The 23695-nt window shown below is 47.8% G+C and overlaps 10 protein-coding genes across 10 annotated transcripts; 5 read left to right on the top strand and 5 right to left on the bottom strand.

The window, feature by feature from the left end:
- Positions 1-254: 254 nt before the first annotated feature.
- Positions 255-2615, bottom strand: MGYG_04563 (hypothetical protein; the record flags this gene model as incomplete). Its single annotated transcript, XM_003174343.1, has 1 exon — positions 255-2615. One exon carries the CDS (start codon positions 2613-2615, stop codon positions 255-257), a length of 2361 nt encoding a protein of 786 aa, XP_003174391.1.
- Positions 2616-3320: 705 nt separating this feature from the next.
- Positions 3321-4054, bottom strand: MGYG_04562 (hypothetical protein; the record flags this gene model as incomplete). The annotated part of the gene is made up of 3 exons (XM_003174342.1): positions 3321-3464; positions 3522-3647; positions 3812-4054. The coding sequence occupies 3 exons, from the start codon at positions 4052-4054 to the stop codon at positions 3321-3323; spliced, it is 513 nt and encodes a 170-aa protein (XP_003174390.1).
- A 2293-nt stretch (positions 4055-6347) lies between these two features.
- MGYG_04561 (hypothetical protein) lies at positions 6348-7145 on the top strand (the record flags this gene model as incomplete). Its single annotated transcript, XM_003174341.1, has 1 exon — positions 6348-7145. The coding sequence occupies one exon, from the start codon at positions 6348-6350 to the stop codon at positions 7143-7145; it is 798 nt and encodes a 265-aa protein (XP_003174389.1).
- Positions 7146-8750: 1605 nt separating this feature from the next.
- MGYG_04560 (cu-Zn superoxide dismutase) lies at positions 8751-9624 on the top strand (the record flags this gene model as incomplete). The annotated part of the gene is made up of 2 exons (XM_003174340.1): positions 8751-8988; positions 9083-9624. The coding sequence occupies 2 exons, from the start codon at positions 8751-8753 to the stop codon at positions 9622-9624; spliced, it is 780 nt and encodes a 259-aa protein (XP_003174388.1).
- Positions 9625-10932: 1308 nt separating this feature from the next.
- Positions 10933-11776, top strand: MGYG_04559 (hypothetical protein; the record flags this gene model as incomplete). The annotated part of the gene is made up of 3 exons (XM_003174339.1): positions 10933-10962; positions 11001-11342; positions 11390-11776. 3 exons carry the CDS (start codon positions 10933-10935, stop codon positions 11774-11776), a joined length of 759 nt encoding a protein of 252 aa, XP_003174387.1.
- A 2511-nt stretch (positions 11777-14287) lies between these two features.
- Positions 14288-15991, bottom strand: MGYG_04558 (ethanolamine kinase 1; the record flags this gene model as incomplete). The annotated part of the gene is made up of 5 exons (XM_003174338.1): positions 14288-14462; positions 14520-14863; positions 14932-15413; positions 15551-15662; positions 15812-15991. 5 exons carry the CDS (start codon positions 15989-15991, stop codon positions 14288-14290), a joined length of 1293 nt encoding a protein of 430 aa, XP_003174386.1.
- Positions 15992-17226: 1235 nt separating this feature from the next.
- Positions 17227-18383, bottom strand: MGYG_04557 (diploid state maintenance protein chpA; the record flags this gene model as incomplete). Its single annotated transcript, XM_003174337.1, has 3 exons — positions 17227-17542; positions 17628-18177; positions 18278-18383. The coding sequence occupies 3 exons, from the start codon at positions 18381-18383 to the stop codon at positions 17227-17229; spliced, it is 972 nt and encodes a 323-aa protein (XP_003174385.1).
- A 287-nt stretch (positions 18384-18670) lies between these two features.
- On the top strand, positions 18671-18970 carry MGYG_04556 (glutaredoxin domain-containing protein; the record flags this gene model as incomplete). The annotated part of the gene is made up of 1 exon (XM_003174336.1): positions 18671-18970. The coding sequence occupies one exon, from the start codon at positions 18671-18673 to the stop codon at positions 18968-18970; it is 300 nt and encodes a 99-aa protein (XP_003174384.1).
- Positions 18971-19033: 63 nt separating this feature from the next.
- Positions 19034-20115, bottom strand: MGYG_04555 (2,4-dihydroxyhept-2-ene-1,7-dioic acid aldolase; the record flags this gene model as incomplete). Its single annotated transcript, XM_003174335.1, has 5 exons — positions 19034-19108; positions 19190-19414; positions 19497-19726; positions 19790-19882; positions 19950-20115. 5 exons carry the CDS (start codon positions 20113-20115, stop codon positions 19034-19036), a joined length of 789 nt encoding a protein of 262 aa, XP_003174383.1.
- Positions 20116-20975: 860 nt separating this feature from the next.
- MGYG_04554 (fungal specific transcription factor domain-containing protein) lies at positions 20976-23519 on the top strand (the record flags this gene model as incomplete). The annotated part of the gene is made up of 5 exons (XM_003174334.1): positions 20976-21111; positions 21166-21306; positions 21369-21438; positions 21504-22487; positions 22541-23519. The coding sequence occupies 5 exons, from the start codon at positions 20976-20978 to the stop codon at positions 23517-23519; spliced, it is 2310 nt and encodes a 769-aa protein (XP_003174382.1).
- Between the last annotated feature and the right edge of the window lie 176 nt (positions 23520-23695).

The following is a 23695-nucleotide window of genomic DNA, read 5'->3' as shown; positions in this document are numbered from 1 at the left end:
CTATTCCCAGATTATTACCCATCTAACCGTATAGATATCCGGTTAATTAACAGCAAAACACTTCATCATATGTAACAAGGGCGCGGTGGTGGTAGTATGTATCAAATAAGAGAGGAAAGGCATAACATCTCAATAGAAGACCAAAACAGGGGCATCAATAAACGCCATCGCCATGAGAGGGTAGGAAATAGTAACTAACACCCATTCCCGATGGGATAAGAAATGTGTAAAAGAGAAGTGCCAGGGGAGAGAAATCATGACCTCCCAGCATTATCAATAACCATATTAACTTCCTTAATAGGATGTAGAAGCATAGGTGGCAGACACATCCTCCCTTCATTAGCTAGTTCATATTCTTCACCACCATCATTGTTAGATCGGTAGCCTAGCCATCGTCGCCAGAGGTTCTCTGAGTGGCCGGCAGAGTAATACCAGGTTGTTCCTCGGAAATTGTGTTCACGGCTACCGAAGACAGATGTCCTAGCTCCGCCGGTTGCGCCGTTACGGCCTGAATTGAAGACTGATTCGAGGTAGGCGGTTGGCCATCGTCGATCAATGTATACCGAATGAGGCACGTACACGGCTTTGTGGCCGTGATGAAGAGCAACGGTTGGTGGCCACATTTCGGAAAACATATGGTGTCTTTTCAGGCTTGTTTCCTTGTGCATTGTGAGTAGGAGTTTGCGGGAGAGACGTGAAGCTGCAATGATGGCTGCTCGCCGCGGCGGTGCTTCTTCGCTCTTGTTGTATCCCGTAATATCATCCTTAAGAAGCCAGGTGGTTCCATCCGGATCGTAGAGAGGGTTGAGAACAATAAGGTCAGCCTCCTCGCCAACGCCCCATTCAAACTTATCCTTCTCATAACTAGTCGGTGGTTTGCCATCGTCTTCTAGCTCCAGAACATCGTTTTCAGCTGGTGGTCGCTCGGGGCCCCAGATAGGTCTGTCACCCTTCATTTCAGTTGGGCGATGACCGTTTGGCCGGTCCTTGGATGCTGCGCTGAACATGTTGTTAGGGCTGGCTGTTCCATGCTCTGTTTGCACTCTGACGGTATGGCGGAAATCCTCCCATGATCCATGCACAGAAGGAACGTAGAACCGGCTGTTTCGTTCCCATAGTCCTTTTCTGGGCTGTTCTTTTGCCCAAAGGCGCATCTTGTTAAACAAATCGTACCAGTGACCTGTGTAGCGAGCATCCATCTCCCAGTTCCAGAAATAGTCATATTCAGGATGCTGAAGAGCAAAATACTGAACGGGCATAAATGTGCTGCGGTACACACCGTGGACGGGGAGGTTTCGAGCAAACGTCTCTTCAAGGCCACCATATATGAGGCCCATCTGTCTCTCGGACCAAAGTGTGCCCATGCCCTGGAACTCTTCTGGCAGTGACTCCCGCAAGACACGGTTATAAGTATCTTCATCTGACCAGATCTGGAGGTTGTCATCCTTGACATGGATCAAGAATTGCACATCAAATTCTCCACCAGAGAAGAGTGACAGTTCAGCAATTAGGGAGCGAAGGTATAAGATTGCTTCGGTATCGTACTTGAACTCTGACCAGGTTCTAATTATGACTGCGGTTCGGGGAACTTTTGTTGTAGTGGGGGCGGTAGGATTTTCCGGTGCATGCGTTTGGGAAGTTTCCGCGCCACGAGGAGCCTTCTCGCCCACAGGCATACCTATGAACCTATCCGTCTTTGGCGCCGTTGGGGAAGGGAACCTATGGCGGTTGTCTTGCAGACATTGTTTCTGCGCGTCGGCCCATTTGACTTTTCGATAGTCAACCGGGGAAGCATGCTCCCACATATGGTCTGCTCCAGATCGGTCACCTTCCAGTCCAGCGCCGGTACCGCCTGATCTAACTCCATATCCTAGGCCGTAAGGTCCAAGTCTTCCAAATCGATCGTAGCATACATCAGTTTCGAGCCCAATCAACTCATTGGAGCCCATGACATTGTCAGGGAACCCTTTTGGAAGTCCATTATATCGGCGAACCTGAGGGATAGGAACCTTTCTTTCACTATCCACATAACAGTCCACTTTTTTACCAAACTTTTCAACGTAGCTCTTTGACGAGAACTCCGGATACGGGTTAAATGGAACGTTTTTAACCACTCTGTCCATGTCAACTGGCTCTTCGGCGGTGGAATTATCTGTTCCTTTGTTCCCGCCAGGGTATTCAGGGACACTCTCATTCTTCGGTGTCAACGTCCGAAGTCCGCCATAGTACCTAAGCAAGAAGGGGAAGTTCTCCCACTCAGGTGGCTGCGGTTTGAATATGTTTGGTGGTGGAGGAGCTGGAATCTTAAATATGGCCTGAGACAGGGTGACTCTGAACAAGGTGAAGACGAAGAGGACGAGCCCAACAAACACGCCCAAACAAACCCATCTCATTATGGAATTGGGAACTCTGTAGAGTTGGACTCTAGGCCTTCTTCTGTATTTTACCTGTGAGAGGAACGGTTTGGACGCGGAAGAGTCTGAGGGAGCGTAGGAGAGTTCTGAATGGGAGCCGTATTCTTCATCATAGTCGTAAGGAGAGTATTTTTCAGCGTCAATCTTTATTCGAGGGCCAGGGGACTCTCTTGAAGAGCCTGAGGTTGATCCGGGGGCCATGTTGTCGACGATAGTTTGATAAAAATAATAGTGAACCAGCACTCAGTTGTCCATCTGGGGAATTGGAAAAGGGGTTGTCTTTAATTTCCTGGAGTTTGGATGGTGGCAAGAGAACAGCGGCCAAGGACTAGGGGTAGCCGGGATGAGACCTGGCCCCGGTATGCGACAATTAGGCAGACAACGGCCGAATTGACATGGAGAGGTTGAAGATGGAGGAGAATTCAACGGCTATCGAAGCGGACGAAGGAAATTCTCAAATTTCGAGTGACAGATTTGACTTGCGCGTCGCACGGCTTGAACACCCAAACATGATCTCATCGTCCCGAAACTTTTTTGCTTTTAAGGGCCCGAGTGTTTACGAAAAGTGGAGCATAAAGTGGTGCTTATTCGGGAATTAGCCAATAATGTCTCTAGGAAACTGTTAGTAAGCATTTCCATAGCAACTGGATCCACTAGTCCCAGATAGGAAGACGGGATATCATGTGATAATATTAGTCATATATTCACGTGATATAATCTCGAAGTCGCGGATGAAAAAGATGAAGGAAGATAACAAACAAGAGCACGAAGCCAGAAGAAAATAAGACGATAGGAAGACGATGATAAAAGGTTGGGGGAAAGAGGATTATGAATTATTTGACAGCACATAAGCTGGTAGAGTAATGGCTGTTGGTTGTTGATATCCGATTATCTGACAGCCTTCCTTCACTTCTTACACCTGCCCTTAGGGCTCTCCAGCGTCGCCTGAGCCTGTTCCAGGCTGTCGACGGCGATCTTATAGCCACCAGCCAGACCGGTAACGAGCTTCTCTCCGTCCTCGCAGTCTCTCTTCAGCGTCGCCGCGTAAGGCTGTCACGTATTAGTTAACTACCAGGAACAACAAGAAATAAACTGGCCAGAACCCACCTCTATCCCATATCTGACCAGGCGGAGGTTCCATCCCATAGTCGGGCCCAGACGGTCGATGTTCTTGCTACAGAACACCACCGGGTTTGTACTATCATGCGAGAGCGTCGTCATGGCGTTGAAGAACTACCAAACACCATTAGTATGAGACTTTAAAGACACAGCAGAGAAAGAAGATGAGAGCCAACTTACACCCTTCAAGGCACCAGCCAACTGGTTGCACTGCCCTTTGCTCTGTACCAGAGTCAACCTTTGCTCTTTTAAACGAGCTGTAGCAGCTGCACACTTACATTCCGGCTCTGCACCTTCAGCCCGTTCAAGACAACCATAGCTTCATCCGCTGCTCTTGCAGTTGCAGAGTTGATGTTCGATATAGCTGCCTCGGGCCCTTCTTTGACAGCCTGCGGGAACTTGGAGTGGTAGACTCCAGCGGCAGCCGTGGCAACGCGGAGAGTCTGGATAGTTGACTGCTCGAAGGCGAAGGCGGGGAAGGCAAGCATCAGCGAGCCGATGAGAATAGAGGTCAGCTTCATGACGGGCTCGTTGTTGACTGCTGGATGCTGGGTGCTGGATAGCCGTAAGTATCGTGGATGCCAGCGGAGGAGTGTACCCTTTTAAAGAGGGACACTATCGCTATCTGAGTTGCGAATCCTGCGATGGCCTGCTACTGGTTACTGGGCGAACAGGCTGGTTCGTCACCTGTGTAACTGGCCCAGGGTCTCCCATCAAGCAAATAAATAACTAGTCGGCTGTTGATCCCTTTAGCTGCATAACTGGCCGCCGCATAATTATGCCAATCGGGATGGAGTCAGTAACGCGCGACCGAATAGCATATTTCGCAGTCCGTGGAAGACAAACAGACAACGAGAACATCCTCCTTTCGATAGCTCCCTTTAGTTAGCTATTGGAGACACTCAAGACTTATGGAAAGCAAACACCAGCTACCTGAATCATAATGCTCAGCTGGGCCATCATCAACCTTAAGTATGCACCTAAAGGGATGATACTTAGAAGTGTATTTCACTAAGGGTAAAGAGGTCACTTTGCAGCGGGAGAATCAGTCGCCTTATAACTAACCAGCTAGTAAATTCGTAGCAAACGGCGGCAACATTACACAAGACTTATGGAGTATAATGCAATGCGTGCATTTACATATGCCTTTGAGGCGAGGGACGTTTACGTATCCTCGCTGTAACCACAAGCCATAACCATGCAGTGGAAATATCTACCATGTCAACATCGGGTCTGAAAATACACTTCGTGTGCGCTCGACATGCATAGGTAACTTCTATAGGTAACTTGGGTACCTAGTTAAGTGGATCTATAAAATGGAGAAATAACCAGGAGAAAACTCTGCATCTACGCGCCGCCAGATATACCAGCCATGACTAGGTGCCTCCTCAAACGCAAACAACCAAGACTACACCAAATCGCGACCTAGTCTCATATCCCAAGTTTCTCCATATCAACTCGCCGAGCACCAGGCGGGGGCGTTAATCGCCATTTCACCATGCCTTATCAGCTTGGCCATAGAAATAAGGACATTCAATCCGTCCAGATTGCCACTTGACTAACTAGCACAGGGGATCCCGAATCCGAATCCCTAGTCGAGCAGAGTGGTGCTAGGTGGTTGACCTTACTTGTACAAAGCACGGCTGGGACAAGGCCTAACCACTGTAATAATTACACGGACAGGAAACCTGTTGCACGATCTCTGCTAACGACAGGAGATAGCTTAATGGGTAGTAGATATGGGTACGTGTCTAACTGTCATTAATTATCTAACTTGATACTGCCCCATAGGTGGCTTTGGGTTCTCCGTATCTCCGATGAAATTGACACAACTTCTCTACTAGTTAGTTACCATGATTCCAGATCGTTCTGGGAATGAAGAAAAGTCTAGTCCCACGTAGGCGGAGAAGCCTGGAATTTTCTATCCCTTTGGCTGCGGACAGAACTGAACGGTCTGGTTGTGTTCCAGTATTCCACTGCTGGCTCTGATGCTCAACCAAGCCTGCTACTAGATGTCAATCCTTGGAAGGGACATGTGGAATCTGGAGATATGGAATCCGGAGCACTAGGGTTGCCTCTCATCGAACCATCCTATCCTAGGCATTTAATCATCATAAAGTGGTGGATTATAGACCCTTTCGATTTAATGTATGGTGTTAGCCGGTTAATGGCCGGTAAATGTGTGGTTAAGAAGATATCAAGGTCTGCCCCTAAACCAAAAGTATTCCGAGGCTGGAAGAAGCTATCCCTCCGACAGAAGAGCTTAACAAGTAGTTTGGCAATGATACGATCATCACACTCCCTGTTCCGCAACATCCGGCTAAGCGTAGATCAACAAGGGGGCCACGAGACTGGAGGATCAATTAGATTAGCTTTATCAGAGTGAAAAATGGTTATACTTACTGTAAGCAATCTCTCCTTTCTCCTCTGTGGCCAGTACTAACCACAGGCTGACAGGTTACCAAAAGCAAAGCCTTTGGACGCCTTTGCTAAACCTCCATTTCTAACCCCCCCTCCCCCCCCCCCCCTGCACTCTACCAACATTTAACAGTCATCTTTCACTCGTCAATTCTGGCAACAAGACAGGGGAGCATGGGCCCTTAACTAGGGGTAGTTATCCCTGGCGAGTCATGCCAACCGCCGCATATATAAATACCCATGTTGGGCGCATGTCTCGTCTTCCCCAGAATTCTCTGTCTGGCCCTCCTTTAGCTCCTCCCACATTTCTCCTCACTGAATCAACCAAACATGACGGTTTTCTCATTTCCTGTGTGCTGTCTCAGTTGGTTCATTCTCCTGGCCTGCAGCAGGGCCATGGATGCACCAACCCCTACATTCCCACAGATTGTGGAAATGGACTTGATATTTCCACGGAACGATACCTACGAATCTATTCCACTCATGCCGGTTGTCTTTGCTATCCAGAACTTCTACGTCTCCAAGCCGCTCTTCCTGCGGATCTCCTATAGCCTCGAACAGAACCCATACATCAACGGCCCAAATGTAAACGGCCATTTGTATTTGGACAACGCCGACTTCCATAACGACAGCGACCCTTACTTTCTGTACAGCTGGACCCACAATTACAACACTACAGTGGGCACATGGAATTTTATCTGGGAGTGGTCTGTAGGGAACTGTTCAAGTGCTTATGATCCAGCTGAACCCTTTGAACCTTTACACATCGGGAACACTGGAGGGCTCAACTATCTTCGCTTTACTACCAAGCACGGGGCTAAGATGCCGGACCTCGCTGCCGCATCGCAAGATGGACACTGCGATAAGTTACCGGCACATACTTTTAATATTACCGAAGTATTAGAGGTCCCTTTAGGAACAAGATACTATAACAATCAACCGTCGTGCCCCGCGCTTTCAACCATAACACCAACTCCCAATCCCTGCAGAGTCAAGATAGACCCCACGGCAGCATCTAGCATTTCATATGCTATTCAATCTAAGGCATGTGTAGGTGGCTCAAGTCCATATGTGACCTGCCCGCCTGGTGTTGAGTTATGGAGTTCGGCGCGGGGGGCGGCGCAGTTGTTGCCAGGGGCAGTATTGTTGGTAGCTATTTTCGCATGGGTCGTCCTCATGATAGAATCTGTATAATATTTGACAGTCGTTTAGTAACTTGCTAATAATATTGGGCGAGTCCCGTGGTCAATCATCTCAACTCTCCCAGGAAAAACCCCAGAGAGCCAGAGTAAGATGCGGAACTTTTGGTCACTAAGCCAGGCTGTACCACGTGTATGCAGCGGAAACTATTTCGCCAGCCGAAACGTATTAAGACGTTTATCAGTCTGCATGCGAACTCCATTGACTTCTCCTGAGGGATCTGCATAGCCAATGGCAGCGAGGGGAGAAGTAATGAGCCTTCTATGATGTTGGAAATGGGTGTCTCAAACGTATGCGACCTAGTATCTTCCGAGGATCTGGTATATCCACACCATGCTATAGGCTATGTGGAACTCATCTTGTATGCCAAGAAGTGGAATCAATGTAGGAGTCAGGAGTATGGCGGTCAAATAGTCAAAAGGTGCTTTTATATGCATGGAGCGAGCGATGGTGGAGTTACTAGATGCTCGAATCAATCATGTCATTCACTTGGTCTCCAACCGACTGTCCTGTGAGAGCCTTTGGGCGGGATTGATCCTGAACAACGACGTAAACAGCATCCTTACCCCATGGTATATGGCTATCCCATCTCTTACAGCTCGTCTTTTCGTCTTTCTCTGGCTCTTTTGACTTTGTCTTTTTAACTTTTTGATGCTTAAAAACGTCAAGAAATATTAATTTTGATTACATCATGCGTTGAAACACGCTAGCCTCTTTAAGAATACTAGTCAGTCCTTTGGCTTATCTAAGCGTTTTTCTATTTTTGGGACTATAAAAAGGATGAAGAAACACAAAGCAAAAGACGAAGCAAAAGACGGCGATGGCGAGGCGGAAGAAGAGGCCAAGATGATTGACCCTGGTTGAGAGGAAGACCAAGACTCGCAGAGCAAGTGTAAGGGCGGATTCTCGTGGGTATCAACCTGAGAAAAAAAGACTAGTATAAAAATAACCACTGGGGATAAAAAAAGCTCCAGCCAACGAGCAGTCTAAGTCACGCCCTAAGTCATGCTCTAAGCGCCGGGCCTCACCAGGGGACGCAGCGGGCCAACGGGGAGCTGTGTCCAGCTCTATTCCCAGCTGCATATCAGCAACGGCCCGCCAGCCAGTGGATGCAAGCAGCAAGCAGCAGCAGGACAAGACATGCCTAGAGATATTTAAGTGGGCGGGCCTATCGTAGGCGCCGAGCAGCCTGCTTCACCTTGATTTGGAAACATCGCCCCCGTCGACGGGGTCTTTCTTCGCTGTGGAGTTTATATCTTTGGAAACACCGGGCGGCTGGCTTGTTTCAAGGTCTATATAAGGAGTGAAGTCGACAGCACCACATAGACTCTTCTCTCTCGCTTTATTATTCTCTTAACCGTTACTCTTATTAACAATTAGCTTCCAGCTTGCCAATCACTGTTGGTTACACAGAGCGGTCGGCGAGCTTCTTCACTTTGTTTTGAATCCCTTAAAGAAGCTCCTTCTCACTTCTTCTTCCTCTTCTCTCCTTCTCCTTCTCAGCTTCATCCTCCTGCACCAAACAGCTTATCATCACCACACTCAGTATCACAGCCTAAATACATACTCTTTAATACTGCACAAGCATCTCCAGCCACCATGAAGACCTCCCTTGTCCTCGCCTGCGCTACCGTGGGCTTCGGTTTGGCCGCTGCCACCACCCAAGATGCGCCTGAGACCACCAACAACCCCGTCGGCGTCGTCTACAAGGCCGAGTTTCCCGATAGAGACAGCACCGATATCAGAGGAACCGTCTCTGCCACCGCTCACAGCTCCGGCAGAGGCGTCGTTTTCGAGTTCGACCTCACTGGCTTCGACGAGGAAAATGGACCTTTCCGTGAGTTACATCCATTAGTTATACACCAGTCAAAATATGCAAACAAACAGGATAACTAGATAGTTGCATGTACTGACAACAACCAAAAAAACAGCATACCACATCCACGTCGACCCCGTCCCAGCAAATGGCAGCTGCACCGCGACTCTCGACCACCTTGATCCCTTTGGTCGTGGCCAGAAGCCTCCATGCGATACCCCCAACCCTGAGACCTGCGAGCCAGGCGACCTCAGCGGCAAACACGGCAAAATAGATGTCTCCGGCGATGAGCACTTCATGGCCAAGTACCACGAACTCTACGTCGCTACCCAGCAAGGCCTAGGCACTTTCTTCGGAAACCGTTCCATTGTCATCCACGCTAAGAACGGTACGCGCCTTACCTGCGCTAACTTCGCTCTCGTCGACCATTCAGGCTGCTCTACCGGTACCATGCCACGTCCTACCGGCACTGGTGTCATGTCTACTCGTATCCCCACTGGTACCGGCATTGGTGGTGGCCACATGCCTATGGTCTCTGCCACCTACACTCCCACTGCTACTCCTTCCTCTCTTCCAGACCAGTCTAACGGAGCAGGACGTCTCGCTGGGTTCTCCCTCGGTGCCATCATGGCTGCCTTGGTTCCTTTGGCTTTGTAAACTACGGCATCAACGGAATTCATGCATACGGAGGCATCTTTCTTTCACGGACTTTTTTAACTCTTACCAACAAAAAAAAATCCTGGTTTCTTCACTTTTCATTCAATAGTTCGAATACCCAAAATAAGGAATCCTGTTTTTCTTTCTTTCTTTCTTTTTTCTTCCATTCCTCTGTATACCCTTATCTCCCATTTTCACTTCTTGTCTTTGTCTCTGCCCTCTTTCAACACTAGATTAATGGCCTTCCCTTTTCATTCTCTTGGGACCTGCAGGCGGTGAATATCAGCAGCAATGGAGTCTTGTGTATCATGGCAGTTACGGTTTTCCCCTTTTTGCTTTTTTGTTTCCCCTAGCTAGAATAATCAAGAATGGAATCCAGGTACATAACCATATTTTAACATTCGTCTCCATATCATCTACCTAATTTCTAACTCTATCAACTCTATCTACCGGTAGGAGGGTAGATATCTCCGTAACTAAATGCATTGAAGTTGATATTGCCTAATCGGGCAATTTCACGGCGACGGAGTTGACGTTGGTAGGTTCTTCGTTGAAGTCAAGCATTTCATTGGCCGTTCTTATTCATACGTATAGCTAGTTACTTAGACTATATTGGTGTACTAATGTGTTAAATCCGTAGTCGAGTCTGTGATTCAATGGCGATATCCTCGCACTTAACATCTTCCTTGTCAGAAGTAAAAAAATAAATTCTTAATAATATCAACGGTAATAATTAGGATAAAGACCAACTCCTAGGATAAACCACGATAAAGAGATGTCACTCGACAATAACCAGCATCATTGTTTCCAATTATCACCATTTCAAGTGTCGGGACCTATCAAGAAGCCACCTTTTTAGACGGACAGTCCCTAACTCTTTTCGTTGATTGTGTATATGCTGCTTGATAGCCACCAGATAGCTTCATCTCCTTTGAGCAAACATGAGTGAAGCAGCCGTAGTCAACTCCTTGAATCTAGAGTAAATCACCTCAATCACGCTTGGCCGATGGGCTTTAAGGAAGTAGATAATTGAGGGCAGAGTTGGCGACATATTCCATGTATTCGGTGTTCAGCAGCAGCTCATCAGGGATATAGGCTCCTGGATAAGCCCTTCTGTAGTTTATGCCTGGTATATAAAAGCTGCTTGAGTTGGGCCCCTTCGATGATAGATATTGCATACAACTATACAATAACCACTATCGATCAACGGTACCGTTCAGCGTCCTGGAGATTGTTTTTATACCCATTCTTATCATCTTGTCGCCCGCATCAATATCAAAAAGCAATCCGTTTTTTTTTCCCATCCCAATGGCTTCCTCACAAGATCAAGGAACCCAGGTGAGTTGGCTGGTGTTGATATCCCCCATCCCCTTTAGATGCCCAGGCTAACAGAGAACAAGACGGTCTCAGCTTCTGCCCGAGGTAGGTATACCCCTGGTAAAGCCGGGAATGCCGCTAGAGAGCTAACACCAAGTCATCTAGGTCGTAAATGGAGCGATAACGAAGAAGCATGGCTGGTCGTAAACTCCATGAAAGACATCACAGTACCATGGCTCTATGCAAACTTCCCCTACCCAGGCCGTAGCCAAAATAGCATCACAGGCCATCTGGCAGACATGCGCCTTCATAACCGTCTATCTCGTAAATGGCGACACAAGACCTGGGACAATGAGCCGCCATATTCCCTTCGTGAAGACATCGAGATCATGCAATGGCACGTCTGGGGCCGTGAACACATTGACCCCGAAATATTCGTGGCCAACAGCGTGCTGGAGGCAGCATCATCGCTAGAGCAAACTACCTTTGCAGGGACGAGGAACTAGTCGAAAAAGTAAGGGAGGCTGAAGAAGCCGCTCGTGATGCGCTGGATGCCAGAGACGAAGCATGGTATGATGCAAAGGAGGAGATTCCTGAAGAATCCGTTGACCCCAGCGCCTTGAGGATGATGAATCGGATTCTCTTCCGGACAGAGAGCGATACCATTGTTAAGATATGTGATGCCATATCTAAATCTCTTGCGAATAGAGATGATTTCTCGTTATCATCCTCCGAGAAAGAGGAAGGAGAGATTGACGCCGAAAATGAGGATGCCAATGACGAGGATGCTGATTATGAGGATGCTGAGGACGGGGATGCTGGGGATGAGGCATGAAACATGAGGTCGACTGGAGGTCTGTGACGCCCGAGCGGATAGTAAAAGTCGAATTGTCTGAGGCCACTTTCAAAATGCGTCCTAGATAGCGGTCATTTCTGCATGGCAGGGTATTTCTCGTTTCTCGCTCATGAGGTCCCTCTTTTGTTATAGGTAATTTGGTTCGTAGATAGCTCAAACTGGACCTGCAGATCTTACTAGCGGTGTAGAGAAAATCTGTCACAGCATCAATCTGCGGCTGCAGAGTTCCATATTTCGGCTTATCTGCGTCGGTATGCGGGAGAAAGAGGTTGTATGCGTGTAGGTTTTCTCTATCAGGAATCTCCAACGTAACTCGATATATCTTCCCGTTCTTGATTAATTCCGCGATACCATCTCGAGTATTAGCAAGGCGTGCTGCTTCAGGTGAATTTAGCATGACCTGTTCCTGCAAAATTCTAGATAACATTTCCGCTACCTTGTCGCCAAGTGCGCTTCTCGCTTCTCCATGTGAGAAAATAAGACGCAGATTCAGACTTAATAACACCTTCTGCGTTAATGTAGACAAACTGAAATTTGAGCTCTAGGCAGCTGATGTGATTCTGAGTTAGGAGAAGCCTAGCCTTTATGCTCAATCTCGGATGTGCTGATTGTGGCTGGGCCGACTCAGCTAAATCGTGGTCGTATAATTCTGGTGAGAACTCTGGGCCTCCATTTGTGCCCCTGCGACAGCTTCCCAGCTAACTTTTCTTCATTGGGTGATTCTGGAGACCGGTTCGCAACGTAGGCATGGCCATCATTCATAAAGGAGTCAATAGCATTCACCGTTTCTTGGCGCAATCAAATATAGATTTCGGGAGCTTTAGTCTATTAGTACCTTAATTTTGTATTAGATGTAGCAAGGATATAAATACTAACTTTTTATCGTAGCTTATAGAGCGTATATAACTCATGCAACACGTATCGTTACTGCATCCTCTCAGGTTAAAAACGCGTCTAGAATTAGCGACCATGAAATATCCCGAGGAAGAACCCAGCACACTTTTACACACGAAGCATTTCCGCCTGGGAATCCTTAGTAGGCTAGAGGAATCCTTAACGAGGTTGTAGATATTACTTAATGATTATTCCATTAGGAGTGTGGAGAGGGAAGAAGACTGAGGAGGGCGGTCTTCTTTTGGCCCGTTAAGTAGTGGTACTGAAGAAAACTCTGCAGGTCAAGGGTGAGATTAGAGTAGATGATAAGTTGTACTTCAAGTTGGAAACATCTGGGTATAGAGGTGGAGAGAAGAGTGGGAAGAGTGCGCTTCTCTCTGGCTGTTGGATAGTGGTGCTGATGAAAAATTTGCAGCCTAGAGGGACGAAGGCTCGCGTGGACAGGACAGGACGGGATGTGGTAGAGGTGGTTCCGCCATAGTTATATCTGCCGTATAATATGTGGAGCTTATATTGTTCAGCCATTCGGGTGTATAGGCTAGCGTAGTCTTCTGGTATTAAGTAAATTAGGCATATCATTATACCATAGTTGTATATCATACTCAGGATTTTCAGTATCAAGAGGTAGCAGCAGGCCATCTTTATATCTGTACTTGCAAGCCTTTTCGCTCCTGGCGTAATTCCGTTTGACATGAGCAACTCCTCCATGACGCGGTTGTGTTTGATGTTTCGGGTATATAACACAAAGAAAACAACTCCAAGAGTGTAAAAATCAAAAGCATAAAGAATAAATGAAAATGTCTTGTAATGTAGAACACACCGTTTCAGCGATGATGGAAAGACGTTGAAACGTTGTCGTTAACTTGTTAGCCAGCGCCAAGAGAGTTTCGGGATGACGTAACTAGTTATTTAGCTAGATACAAGCTTTGACTTTCTACTATGGATCTGAGGACCACAAGCAAGTGCTAAGAAGCAAACAAACAAATGAATGTTTTAAACCCACTGGAGAAGAATGTTTCTGTTTCTGTTTCGGCCAATTTAAAGACATTTCTACCTCTTTGATTCTTTGTCCATAGTAGTTGTCTTAATCTTAACACAGACTGTATTTCGGCTTCAGCTAACTGGCATGTTACTCTATGTGTAATATAAGCAAGCTAAAATACACGATAACTCCTTGTCTCGTGTCACCCGTATAACGCTGCTGTCTGCCGCCTAGAGGTAGGGGAACCTATGTTATGTTGTTGAAAAGTCCGTTGAAGGAGTATAGAATCGCCTCGTGGTTCGAACGAACGATGTGTCCAGGAAGAATATGGAGGGGTCCCGTAGATGAAACATTAAATGTATAGATAAAGGGGGTGGAAGGATATGCCAAAACCAGTCGTCGTGGGCGCTAGTATGGTATGCAGAAGATGTAGTAAGTGGGACAGGACGTACCGCAGACTGTCGAGATCACTAATACCACGAGAAGATCAAGCAAGTCAAATCTGAAAACGCGGTAAGCTGTTCCGGACAGATGCCCGAGAGTGATAAGGTGGAAGAAGGTGAAGAGGGCAGGGAAGGGGAGAGAAGGAGGGAAAGGTGAAATGAAGTGATTAGTTACGCCTCTTGGGCCCAGCGCTGTTCACGAAGCGGCATCTTCTCGCCGGCCTTTGAGCGGGTGCCGTCTTGCTCGTGTCTCCAGGCCCAGTACTCCCCGAGACGCTCCTCGGCGTAAGAAGCATAGTCGAAGTCAATTCTGGAGATGGTTGCTTGGATCAAAGCCCAGACGCCCCTAGCAGTGATATGTTAGCATTTGTGCATGTTTGTGATAGGACAACGTCTATCATACCAGTAAAAGCCAGGGAGGCCACGGTAGCGATCAACGTCAGCAAAGAGGCTGTCGACGGCCTTCTGCCTGGACTCGGAGAGCTCGCTGTGCTGGGCGAAACTATCGACGTATTCCTCGAGAAAGCTTCGGCGGACAGATCGAGTTGGTAGCCTCGAGTAGTCGCAGTCGTAGCCGGCCCATTCGGCAAAATGGTTTGCTAGGTCAAAAGCTGCTGGCGAGGGGATGGCGTACTCATAGTCAATGAAATCGACTGTTTCCGCAGCGCCGTCTGCAAGAGTAGACTCCTTTGGTCGGGGCTGGATGATGACATTTGCACTTAAAAGGTCGCAGTGGGCAAAGACCAGCTGTGTAGGTAACCAAAGTTAGCAATAGGGACTCGATATAAATATATATGTAGAGAGATAAGACTTACTCCTTCGTCTCCGAGGCCGGATCCATCATCGAACTCGGCAACTATTCTTTCATATTCCTTCTGAAGGTTTCTTCTTCGGGTCCGTTCCTGGTCCGTGCTCTTTGGCAGTTCGAGGATCCAGTTCTGCAGCGTTGCCCAGAGGTTCGGCCCGTCGAAGCGAGTGTTGATAGGTATGATGTCATCCTCAACGGCGGTGGACTCCTGAACGGGTTTGATCTCGGAGTCATTAGAGCCGAGAGAGAGGGAGTCACCGTCCCGGGTCCCCGGCGAGGGTGCATCGGAGGGTGCATCGCTGATGGGCAGAGCCGCGTGCCATTGGCCGAGTCTACGAGCAACTCCGCGCCAGATGGCAGGCTTGGTGAGATCGTCAGGAGATGCCACTTGTCCCCGGACAAACCGATATAAGAGTCCGTTGGTGAACCGGGCCAGGAGCGGTGGAGCAAGGCCTCGAGAGGCGAGAAGGGCATGGGATCTGGTCTCCCCTATAGTAGGCGATGGATGATTTGCTGCGAGTTAGCCAGGGTGGACAAGCGGACAGACAGCCAAACGAGCCAGGGCGACCAAAGCGCTCCAGTTGGGCTGTTGCATGGGGAAGTCTAATGGAGCGCAAGGGACATACGTTCTCTGTCTATGATGATTTCAGAATTATTTCCATATGCTCTCATCAACACAGCCTCTTTATCAATTTCTTCTTCAGAAAGACCGGGAGCCCTGAGGGTGATTTTCAACAGCTACGATGGAAACTTGTCAGACCTGCATGGGGAGAAAAGGAAACGATGTATTGTTTTTATGAAGCAGCGAACGAACGACAAGACGAACGACAGGTCTACCATGCTCGCAGCCATGATGATTATGATGATGATGATGATGATATACATACCGTATTGGTGATTCCGTCGGTGAAGCGCACGAACTCAATCTTACCTTGAGCATCCTTCCAGTGCGGGTTGACGGTCAAGACGAGCCTCAACGCCGAAGCCTGCGAGTCAGCATGATTGTATGACAGCGGGATGCATCTGACTTCATGGCAGCCAACCGGCTGAGTACACGCAGAGGGCATTATTCTTGTGCTGTGTGTGTGGTGGTGGTGTGTATATATGTGTATATGGGTGTGTATCTGAGAGTGCTGGTGTGTGAGGAGATGATGGACGGTGTCAAGTGTCTACTGAGAAGAGGTACGAATAAATAGGTATTTCACCAGGCAGGCCTGCTTCTCCGAAGACGACGAAAACAATATCGACTCGCTTATCGTGGCTATTTGGAAAAATAGGACAGCAGTGAGCCTTGGGGGTCTGACACTTTATGTGAGATGACGTTTGAAGGGTTCCGTCCCCGCAGATGACCTCTGCCTGTTTTCTTCTGCGAATCGGGCGATCAACGGGCGGAGACTGATGTGCCGGTGGTGCAAGGCAGGGTATGTCTGTATGTAACTCCGTACCTCCAGCGAGCACAGAAAAACGGACGGCGCAGCGGGTGGGAAGATGAAGCTGGTGTCGCGTGTCAAGCTGCGATAAAAGGGGCAGCAGAAGCGAATAACACAACCTGCAGCGTTTTCTGCCAGGCAAAAAAGAAAAGAAGCAGCAAAAAGGGTCTCGTGCCCACTTGCCGCCCTCAGCGCGCCTAGTCCGCTTTGGGACAGGACCCACGGGGCCCTCGCGCTAAACTAGAAATGGAACAGCATGTGAAAGTATTAGGTAAGGTAAGAATACACGTGACACTGAGTCAGCATCATGAGTAAGATCTTAAGTAATGAATCATGTGACTTGCTTACTTTGAGGCCTATAAAAGCGCAAATCTCTGCCTTCTACTTTCTCTTCCTTTCTTCTTTTCTTTCCTCACATCAGTAGAGGTTTACTACATGTAAATTCCAATCCCGAGGCACCGCTACGGCGGCCTGCTGAAGGTTGCTCCATTTCACCATGGGTTTCCTTCCGTTCCCGGCTTCGGAGAGGAGATCTCGTCGTCCTTTTTCCCATACTTTTATGGCTGAGCGTTCATACTTCTTCCGTTGGCTTAGCTGTGGAGGACACGATACATCCATCTTTCCGAGCCCATCTCCATGATGCTGGATTGGTCTGCTCGAAGAGAGGATCAGAGGGTTACTCTTGTGTTTTATTTTAGGTGTTGGAATTTTCAGCTGGTGAAAATTTCACTGTTTGTGCGATTTAACAAAAATTATAGAAATCAATACAAAGTTCATATATTCCTCTCAATATTCATTCGCCTCGTTCGCCTCATTATTTCATACCATTATTGGTTTTTATTCTTATTATTTCTCCAACTGTGATAGCCCTTTCATGCCCTCGTCGGCCGTCCTGTTTGAATAATCTCGCCTGTCCGTGGGTCGGTACTCCGCAGGCTCTGCCAGCTCTCCCCATCCGCCTTGGCTAGCGAGAACTCAAGCTTCGTCCCCATGATCTTATAGCTCGACTTCTCCGTGTCAATTGGTGCAAATAGGGTCCAGGTTTCCGTGTATCGTTTGTTCTCTGCAGTGGGAAGGTCAAGCTCTATCGTGGTCGGAGTTGAAAATTCCACTTTGGCCGTATCCTTGTCTATCTTCTTCAGGTACACCGAGGCGATCACCGTTGACGAGGTTTGGTAGTAGTCAGTCCTACCATCACCACCAAACCCAGTCAGTACCTGAAATACGCGACAGCAGCATGTAAAAAAGGAATGAGAAATAAAGCTCGACCTACCGCACATGGTTAACCTTCTCTTCAGCCGACTTCTTCCCCTTGCCAATAAACAAATGACGATTCTTCGTCGTGCAACCAGGCATCTTCAAGAACTCGTCGAATTCCAGCACTCGCCGCTTACAGCAGCTCCATCCTTTACTTCCCTCGTGGAAAACGGGGTATCCAGGATGGTGAACGCATTCTTCTCCTTCCCTAGATCCAGAACCGCTATACGTCTTACCGCATCCTTTCCGACGACATGTTGCTCCCTGCTGTATCTCCAACGACGGATCGTCCGACTCGGACTCTGGCGGGGCGGGAGTGCCCGTGGGTGTAGGCGTGTGAGCTCCGGTTGCACTAAGAGAGGGAGGTAGCGCAGCCGATACTGCGATAGGTTTGGTCTTGCCAACGGGAGCATCAGCAGCAGTAGGGGTCGGCACTGGGATATCGGGAGTCTCTTTCTTTGGTTCAACCGGCGTATCGTCGACCGTAGAGTGTTTTCCCGTCGTACATGGTGGGATGGCAAGAAATTCGTCAAAGGTCAGCACTCGAGGTTTGCAGCATTTCCAGCCTATAGACTCGCCCAGTCAGCAAGTACTCCGTACGGTCACAGAATAAATAGCAAAGTATTACTCCGTAAAAAGACATCTCGACCATGGCGAAGAACCAACCTTTCTGTCCCTCGTGGAATATTGGCGGGCCAGGATGGTAGATGCACTGCTCATCAGCGTCCGAAAACACCTTGCCACACCCCTTGTGAACACACTTCTCGGCCATATTGTCCGTGGCAGTACTAGAAAAGCACAATTGAGCTCTTCACCGGGTATGGAGGGGTCGTATATAGTATATTTAAATCAAATCAGCTGGAGGAGCAGCGGTGGGCGAAAGCGAAAGCTCGTCTGGAGTTGCTTTTTCTTATCGTCCTTATCGAAGGTTCTGGATAGGAAAAGTTTTCTTCTTCCTCTTGTCAACCAAGATAAACAACACGGAAAGAAACCAGAAGAAAAGTGCCAGCTGAACGACGGAGATCGAGCTCGTTATATACTTCGTATTTACTGTTGAAAATGCGACCTACTCTTTCGCTCCTGCAGAATGCTCGGCTGACGCTCTATTCGCGGCTGAACTGTGGGCTATGCGAGACAGCCAAACTCAACCTGAACAACCTCCGGCAACGAAAGACAATCGAATACACGGAGATAGACGTGATGGCTCCCGGGAACCAGCAGTGGAAGGACATGTACGAATTCGATGTTCCCGTTCTACATGTCGAAAAGAAGCTCTCCGATGGCCGACTGAGCGATCCAAAGAAGCTGTTTCATCGGTTTACCGAAACAGAGGTTCAAAAGGCTATTGATGAGTGCTAGTATATCTACTTCCTAGATATATCTAAACCGGCAAACAAGCTATAATTGACTATACCTGTCAATCTACTCTCCCTTAGCCACCTTCAAGGTCTGGCCCAGGAAGATCGGAAGAGCAGTCACGTCGGAGATAACGGAGACCTATCGAACTCGGGAACTGAATGAGCATATTGCTGAATTGCAAAGGCGAAGCTGAGGATGGGGGAAAAGAGCAGATCTCACCATGTGGAAGCCCTGGTCAATATACTTCTTCGCAAACTCTCCTGATGGGCAGTATATGCCTGCTTTCTTCCCATTGTCCGTTGCGGCTTTACGGATCCGCTCAATAGCCGCTTCAAGATCGGGATGGAACTCGGCGGTAACTACGGGTCGGCCAATGTTGTTTCCAAGATCCCATGGCCCAACTAAGAGAACATCGACGCCGGGGACCTGGGCAATTTCTTCGACCTATCAAGTTATTTAGCTGTCTGCATGCGGTACATAGCCAAGGAGCAAGGCGAATTGTGCAAGAGATATAAGAGGGGCGTACATTGTCAAGAGCAGATTTGGTCTCTATCTGCACAGCTGTTATTAAAGCGTCGTTCGCATGCTGTAGATATTCTATCGGCGACACATTGCCAATTGAACCCATTGCAAACGGAGATCCAAACCCTCTCTTCCCGACTGGAGGAAACTTGGCCGACTGGACCAGTCTCCTTGCATCATCCGCCGTTTCGAGCAGTGGAACAAGTATTCCGTGAGCTCCCGCGTCAAGTGCACCTATTCCATCGTCCATCAGCATTGTATTCAACCGTGCTAAGGTTGCAGTAAGCATGAACATACGCTTAACCATCCACCCTTCGTTGGCTGCAATCCTGACAACAGGACTGACGCCTGTAGCTGCAATAGCCCCAACGGCTTCATGCATTTGGGCATCTACAGCCAACATTAGCATCCAGCCGTATACACACACAGCTATTATGCAAATGCAGTGGGAAAGTACCGTCGATATTGCCATGCTCCGTATCAACGAGAACCCAGTCGAATCCGCATCTCGCCATAATGCGGGAGAGGTTGGCGCCAGGAAACATCTGCCAGACACCATATGCTGTCTTCCCAGCCTTGAGGACGGACTGGAGTCGGTTTGCTGCCTGCATTGTCGATGCCATGTTTGAAGCTGGTGACGTGAAGTACCTATTTCCTAGTCTAACGAAAGAAGAAGAGTATCTAGAGTAAAACATGGATTGCAATGGAGTCAGCCTCTATCACGTTGCTTGCGCCGGCTTGTATCTTATATCTAGTTCGATCGTTGTATACGAGAGACGCTGCTTCTCCGCCTTGTTGTTGTCATGCATGGATGGGATTTTAGCCGAAGTCGCCGAACAAGCTACTTGACATGACACAGCAGGACTTGACATGGTTAGACCGTCCCTCAACAGTATCAATAAACTAGTAATATAGATTACTCCCAAGGAGGCCTTCTCTATGGTTCTTGATGTATAATTCTTATGGCGATCTTCCTTACTCGAAATTACACATTCATACAGTCAAACCGAGCTATATATAACGTTCGGGGTCAACGCCGGGTGACTAAGAAAGCTGTCCGTATTATGGCCTAGAATTCAATACAGAGTTTTGGTATGGAATAGCCAAGTCAAACGACAATTACCGAGCAAGATATGACATGCAATGAGCTGTCAAGTGATATCTTCTATCTGAATGACAGCCTCAGACAATCTATTATTTTCATTACTCTCAAGGGTATTGTCCTCGTTGCGTTGATTGAGGATTTTACCACATTCTGTTTCCTTCAGCTCGACTTGTTGATGCCAAGAGGGGTCTCGGGAAATATATATTCCATCAGCTAATGACTAAGCGAACCTTTAACCTTAACTCAGAATAACGTCGGCGGCAACGCGAAACGGGGATTGAGAAATAATGAAGATAATAACAGAGGAACGAATGATAAGACTAGCTAAAGGTTGGATGCCGGCTGTTCAATAAGTTTTGGAGCCATCACCTTTCAGAGATGGAGCTCGATGATTCAACGTCGCCTTCCGAAGGCGAAGAGGACGGCAGCATAGACGTGCCTCAGCCATCTAGTAAACTCGGTCGCTGTGAACCTTGCCGTGCTGGGTATACGAAATGCGATGGCCAAACACCCGGTAAACAACCTCATTCTCTGCCAGAGGATTGCTTATACTAATGTTTGCAAGTAGTTTGTGGCCCTTGTGCCAGGAAAAACACCAGGTGCATCTTTTCCGTGACACCAACTGCGAGGGCTTCTCTTTCCGGCTACACCTCCAGATCATGTCTAATGTGTAGGATCAAGAAAAAGGCATGTGGCCGTGAGCTACCATGTATGCAGCCTAAAATGCAATATACCCTTTACAAAGCGACAGAAACTCACTATTGATAATAGCATGCGCTTCGTGTATTCAACGGAATGTCATTTGTCAATACGACTATGCCCCAATATCCCGCGTACAAATGTATGTCAATATAAATAAACACCATGGAGGGACCGTACGACCAATCAACTAATTTGTATCTATAGGCGAAAACCAGGTCAATTGGCTAATCTCAACCCCTCAGGACGCCCTGCTAAATCTCCAAGGCTATCCATGCCAGCACGTCCTGCGGATAGAAAGCGTCCATTAACGCAAATGGATGATAGAAGACAGCCCAACAAAGGCTCAAGTGTCATTTCAGATGACATATCTGACAGTGAAACGGATGTCCGGTCCACTGCGAAGTCCGCATCTGTTACAAGTACAGACCTCCTGCAACTTTTTCAGCGTTCTCCTAAGAAGGACATGGAGCCGCGAAGTAATTCCATTGAGGTTATGGAGAACGGTACTCCGGGAACCATGGATAGCGATATGCAAGACACATCTACATGGCTGGCGGAACTCAAAGAAGCGATTCTACATAGGACGGACATGTCAAAACCAGGCTATGGCACACAAGCAAAACGAGAGCTTGCTAGATTGTCACAGACACAGAAAGACAACCCCGGGATTATGGATATAACGCCAGATAAAGGAGATCTCACAATGCCTCCTCGAAAAGTCGCAGATCGGTTGCTTGCCGTTTACCTTACTCGTGAATATGTTAATCTGCCGATATTTCACCTACCCGTTTTTCGCGCCCAGTATACCAAAATATATACAAGTGAGAAAGCTCGAGATGATAAGGCCATTCATCATGCCCTATTAAACGTTACATTTGCGTTAGGTAGTATTGCCACGGATCCCAATAACCACTTTGATGCCTCGATGTATTTTATCAGAGCACAGCGCCTTCTTCGACTAGGTTCTCTAGGAACAGATAGTTTGGCAACTATACAAGCACATATTCTTGTTAGCCAATACTTAATTGCGATTAACAACTTTCGCGCCGCATGGAAGTCCATTGGACTTGCAATCCGTATTGCCGAGACACTCCGGCTTCACCTCGCTGCCGGAAGCCAGCATTATGAGGATAGGGTTGACAGAGAGCTTGCGAGAAGGCTCTGGCACAGTTGTATACTTCTTGAAAGGTTTGTTTCATTAGATTGATGCATTGGTCGAACTCCTACTAACTATTAAATAGGACGATAGCTCTAAGCTTGGGTTCAACAACAATTGTAACCCCACGATCATTCCAAGCGCCACTCCCAACCCCTCTTGAAAATGAATACGTCGATGTCATTTTCGGAGGAACGCCAGCGGAATCCTCTGAACGGCCATCAATTATTGAATTTTTCACTGCTTCTACTCGTCTGATGGAGAGATATGAAGACATTGTTGCCGTGCAAGAGGCATTTCGCCCTATCATTTCCCATCCCCATAAGCTTATGGACACATGTGAATTCACGAACCTCCTAACCGCAGATCGGAGGCTGTGCAACTGGATGACTGCTCTTCCTCCCTTCTTGTTACCAGGAAGTACTCACTCCTCATTAGAAAACCCGGTTGCAAAGCGACAACATAACATTCTCCGCATAAGGTATCTCACCATCCGGCTCCTCTTGTGGCGGCCCCTCCTGGCGCTTGTCGCTGCATCTCCGGATCTAATCCACAGCACAGCCAGCTCCGATAACCCAGACAAAGCTAGCGAAGTTATTGACACACCTATAATACACACAATAATTTCCAGTGGTGCCTGCAAATGTATACTATCCGCCCAAGAAATAATAAACTTCTTAACCGAAAGTCGATTACCTAACGGGAAAATCGATCATCAGGCACCACTTCCTGTGTGGTGGGAAAATGTTACATCAGTCTTCACCTGTGCGCTCATTTTCCTTGCTGCTCGCCTCTGCCCCGTTGAACTTCATAAGCAGTTACCTGGAGGCAGTGACTCCATCGAAGTGGGCTGGAAAAGATGCATTGAGCTATTCAATGAATATCGAACATTCAATTCCAAGGCTGGAACATATCTAATTGCTATAGAGTCTCTTGCTACAAGTGTAGCTGAGATAGCTAGCACCGATGTATCCCGTGCCAATGACAAGGAATCAGACTCTCCGCGGATTAATGACGTTACATGGCTAGAAACGCTGCCAGATGATCTGCCTTGTTTAGTGTGACCCGAGCCGTCGCTTTGGTTGCATAGTACTTTGTATAGTACTGTTGTTCCAAGCGACAAACTGGGATAGCGAATTATAACTTGGGCTATGCACCAGAATTCTGCAGCAGTCAGAAGCAAGAGTTGTTGTTATTTTGATTTCCAATGCAATTTTTAGAGGAACTTTGCGGCCTTTTT

This window comes from Nannizzia gypsea, genomic scaffold (assembly GCF_000150975.2).
Source record: "Nannizzia gypsea CBS 118893 supercont1.3 genomic scaffold, whole genome shotgun sequence".
NCBI lineage: Eukaryota > Fungi > Ascomycota > Eurotiomycetes > Onygenales > Arthrodermataceae > Nannizzia > Nannizzia gypsea.
This window is presented reverse-complemented; position numbering and strand designations above follow the sequence as displayed.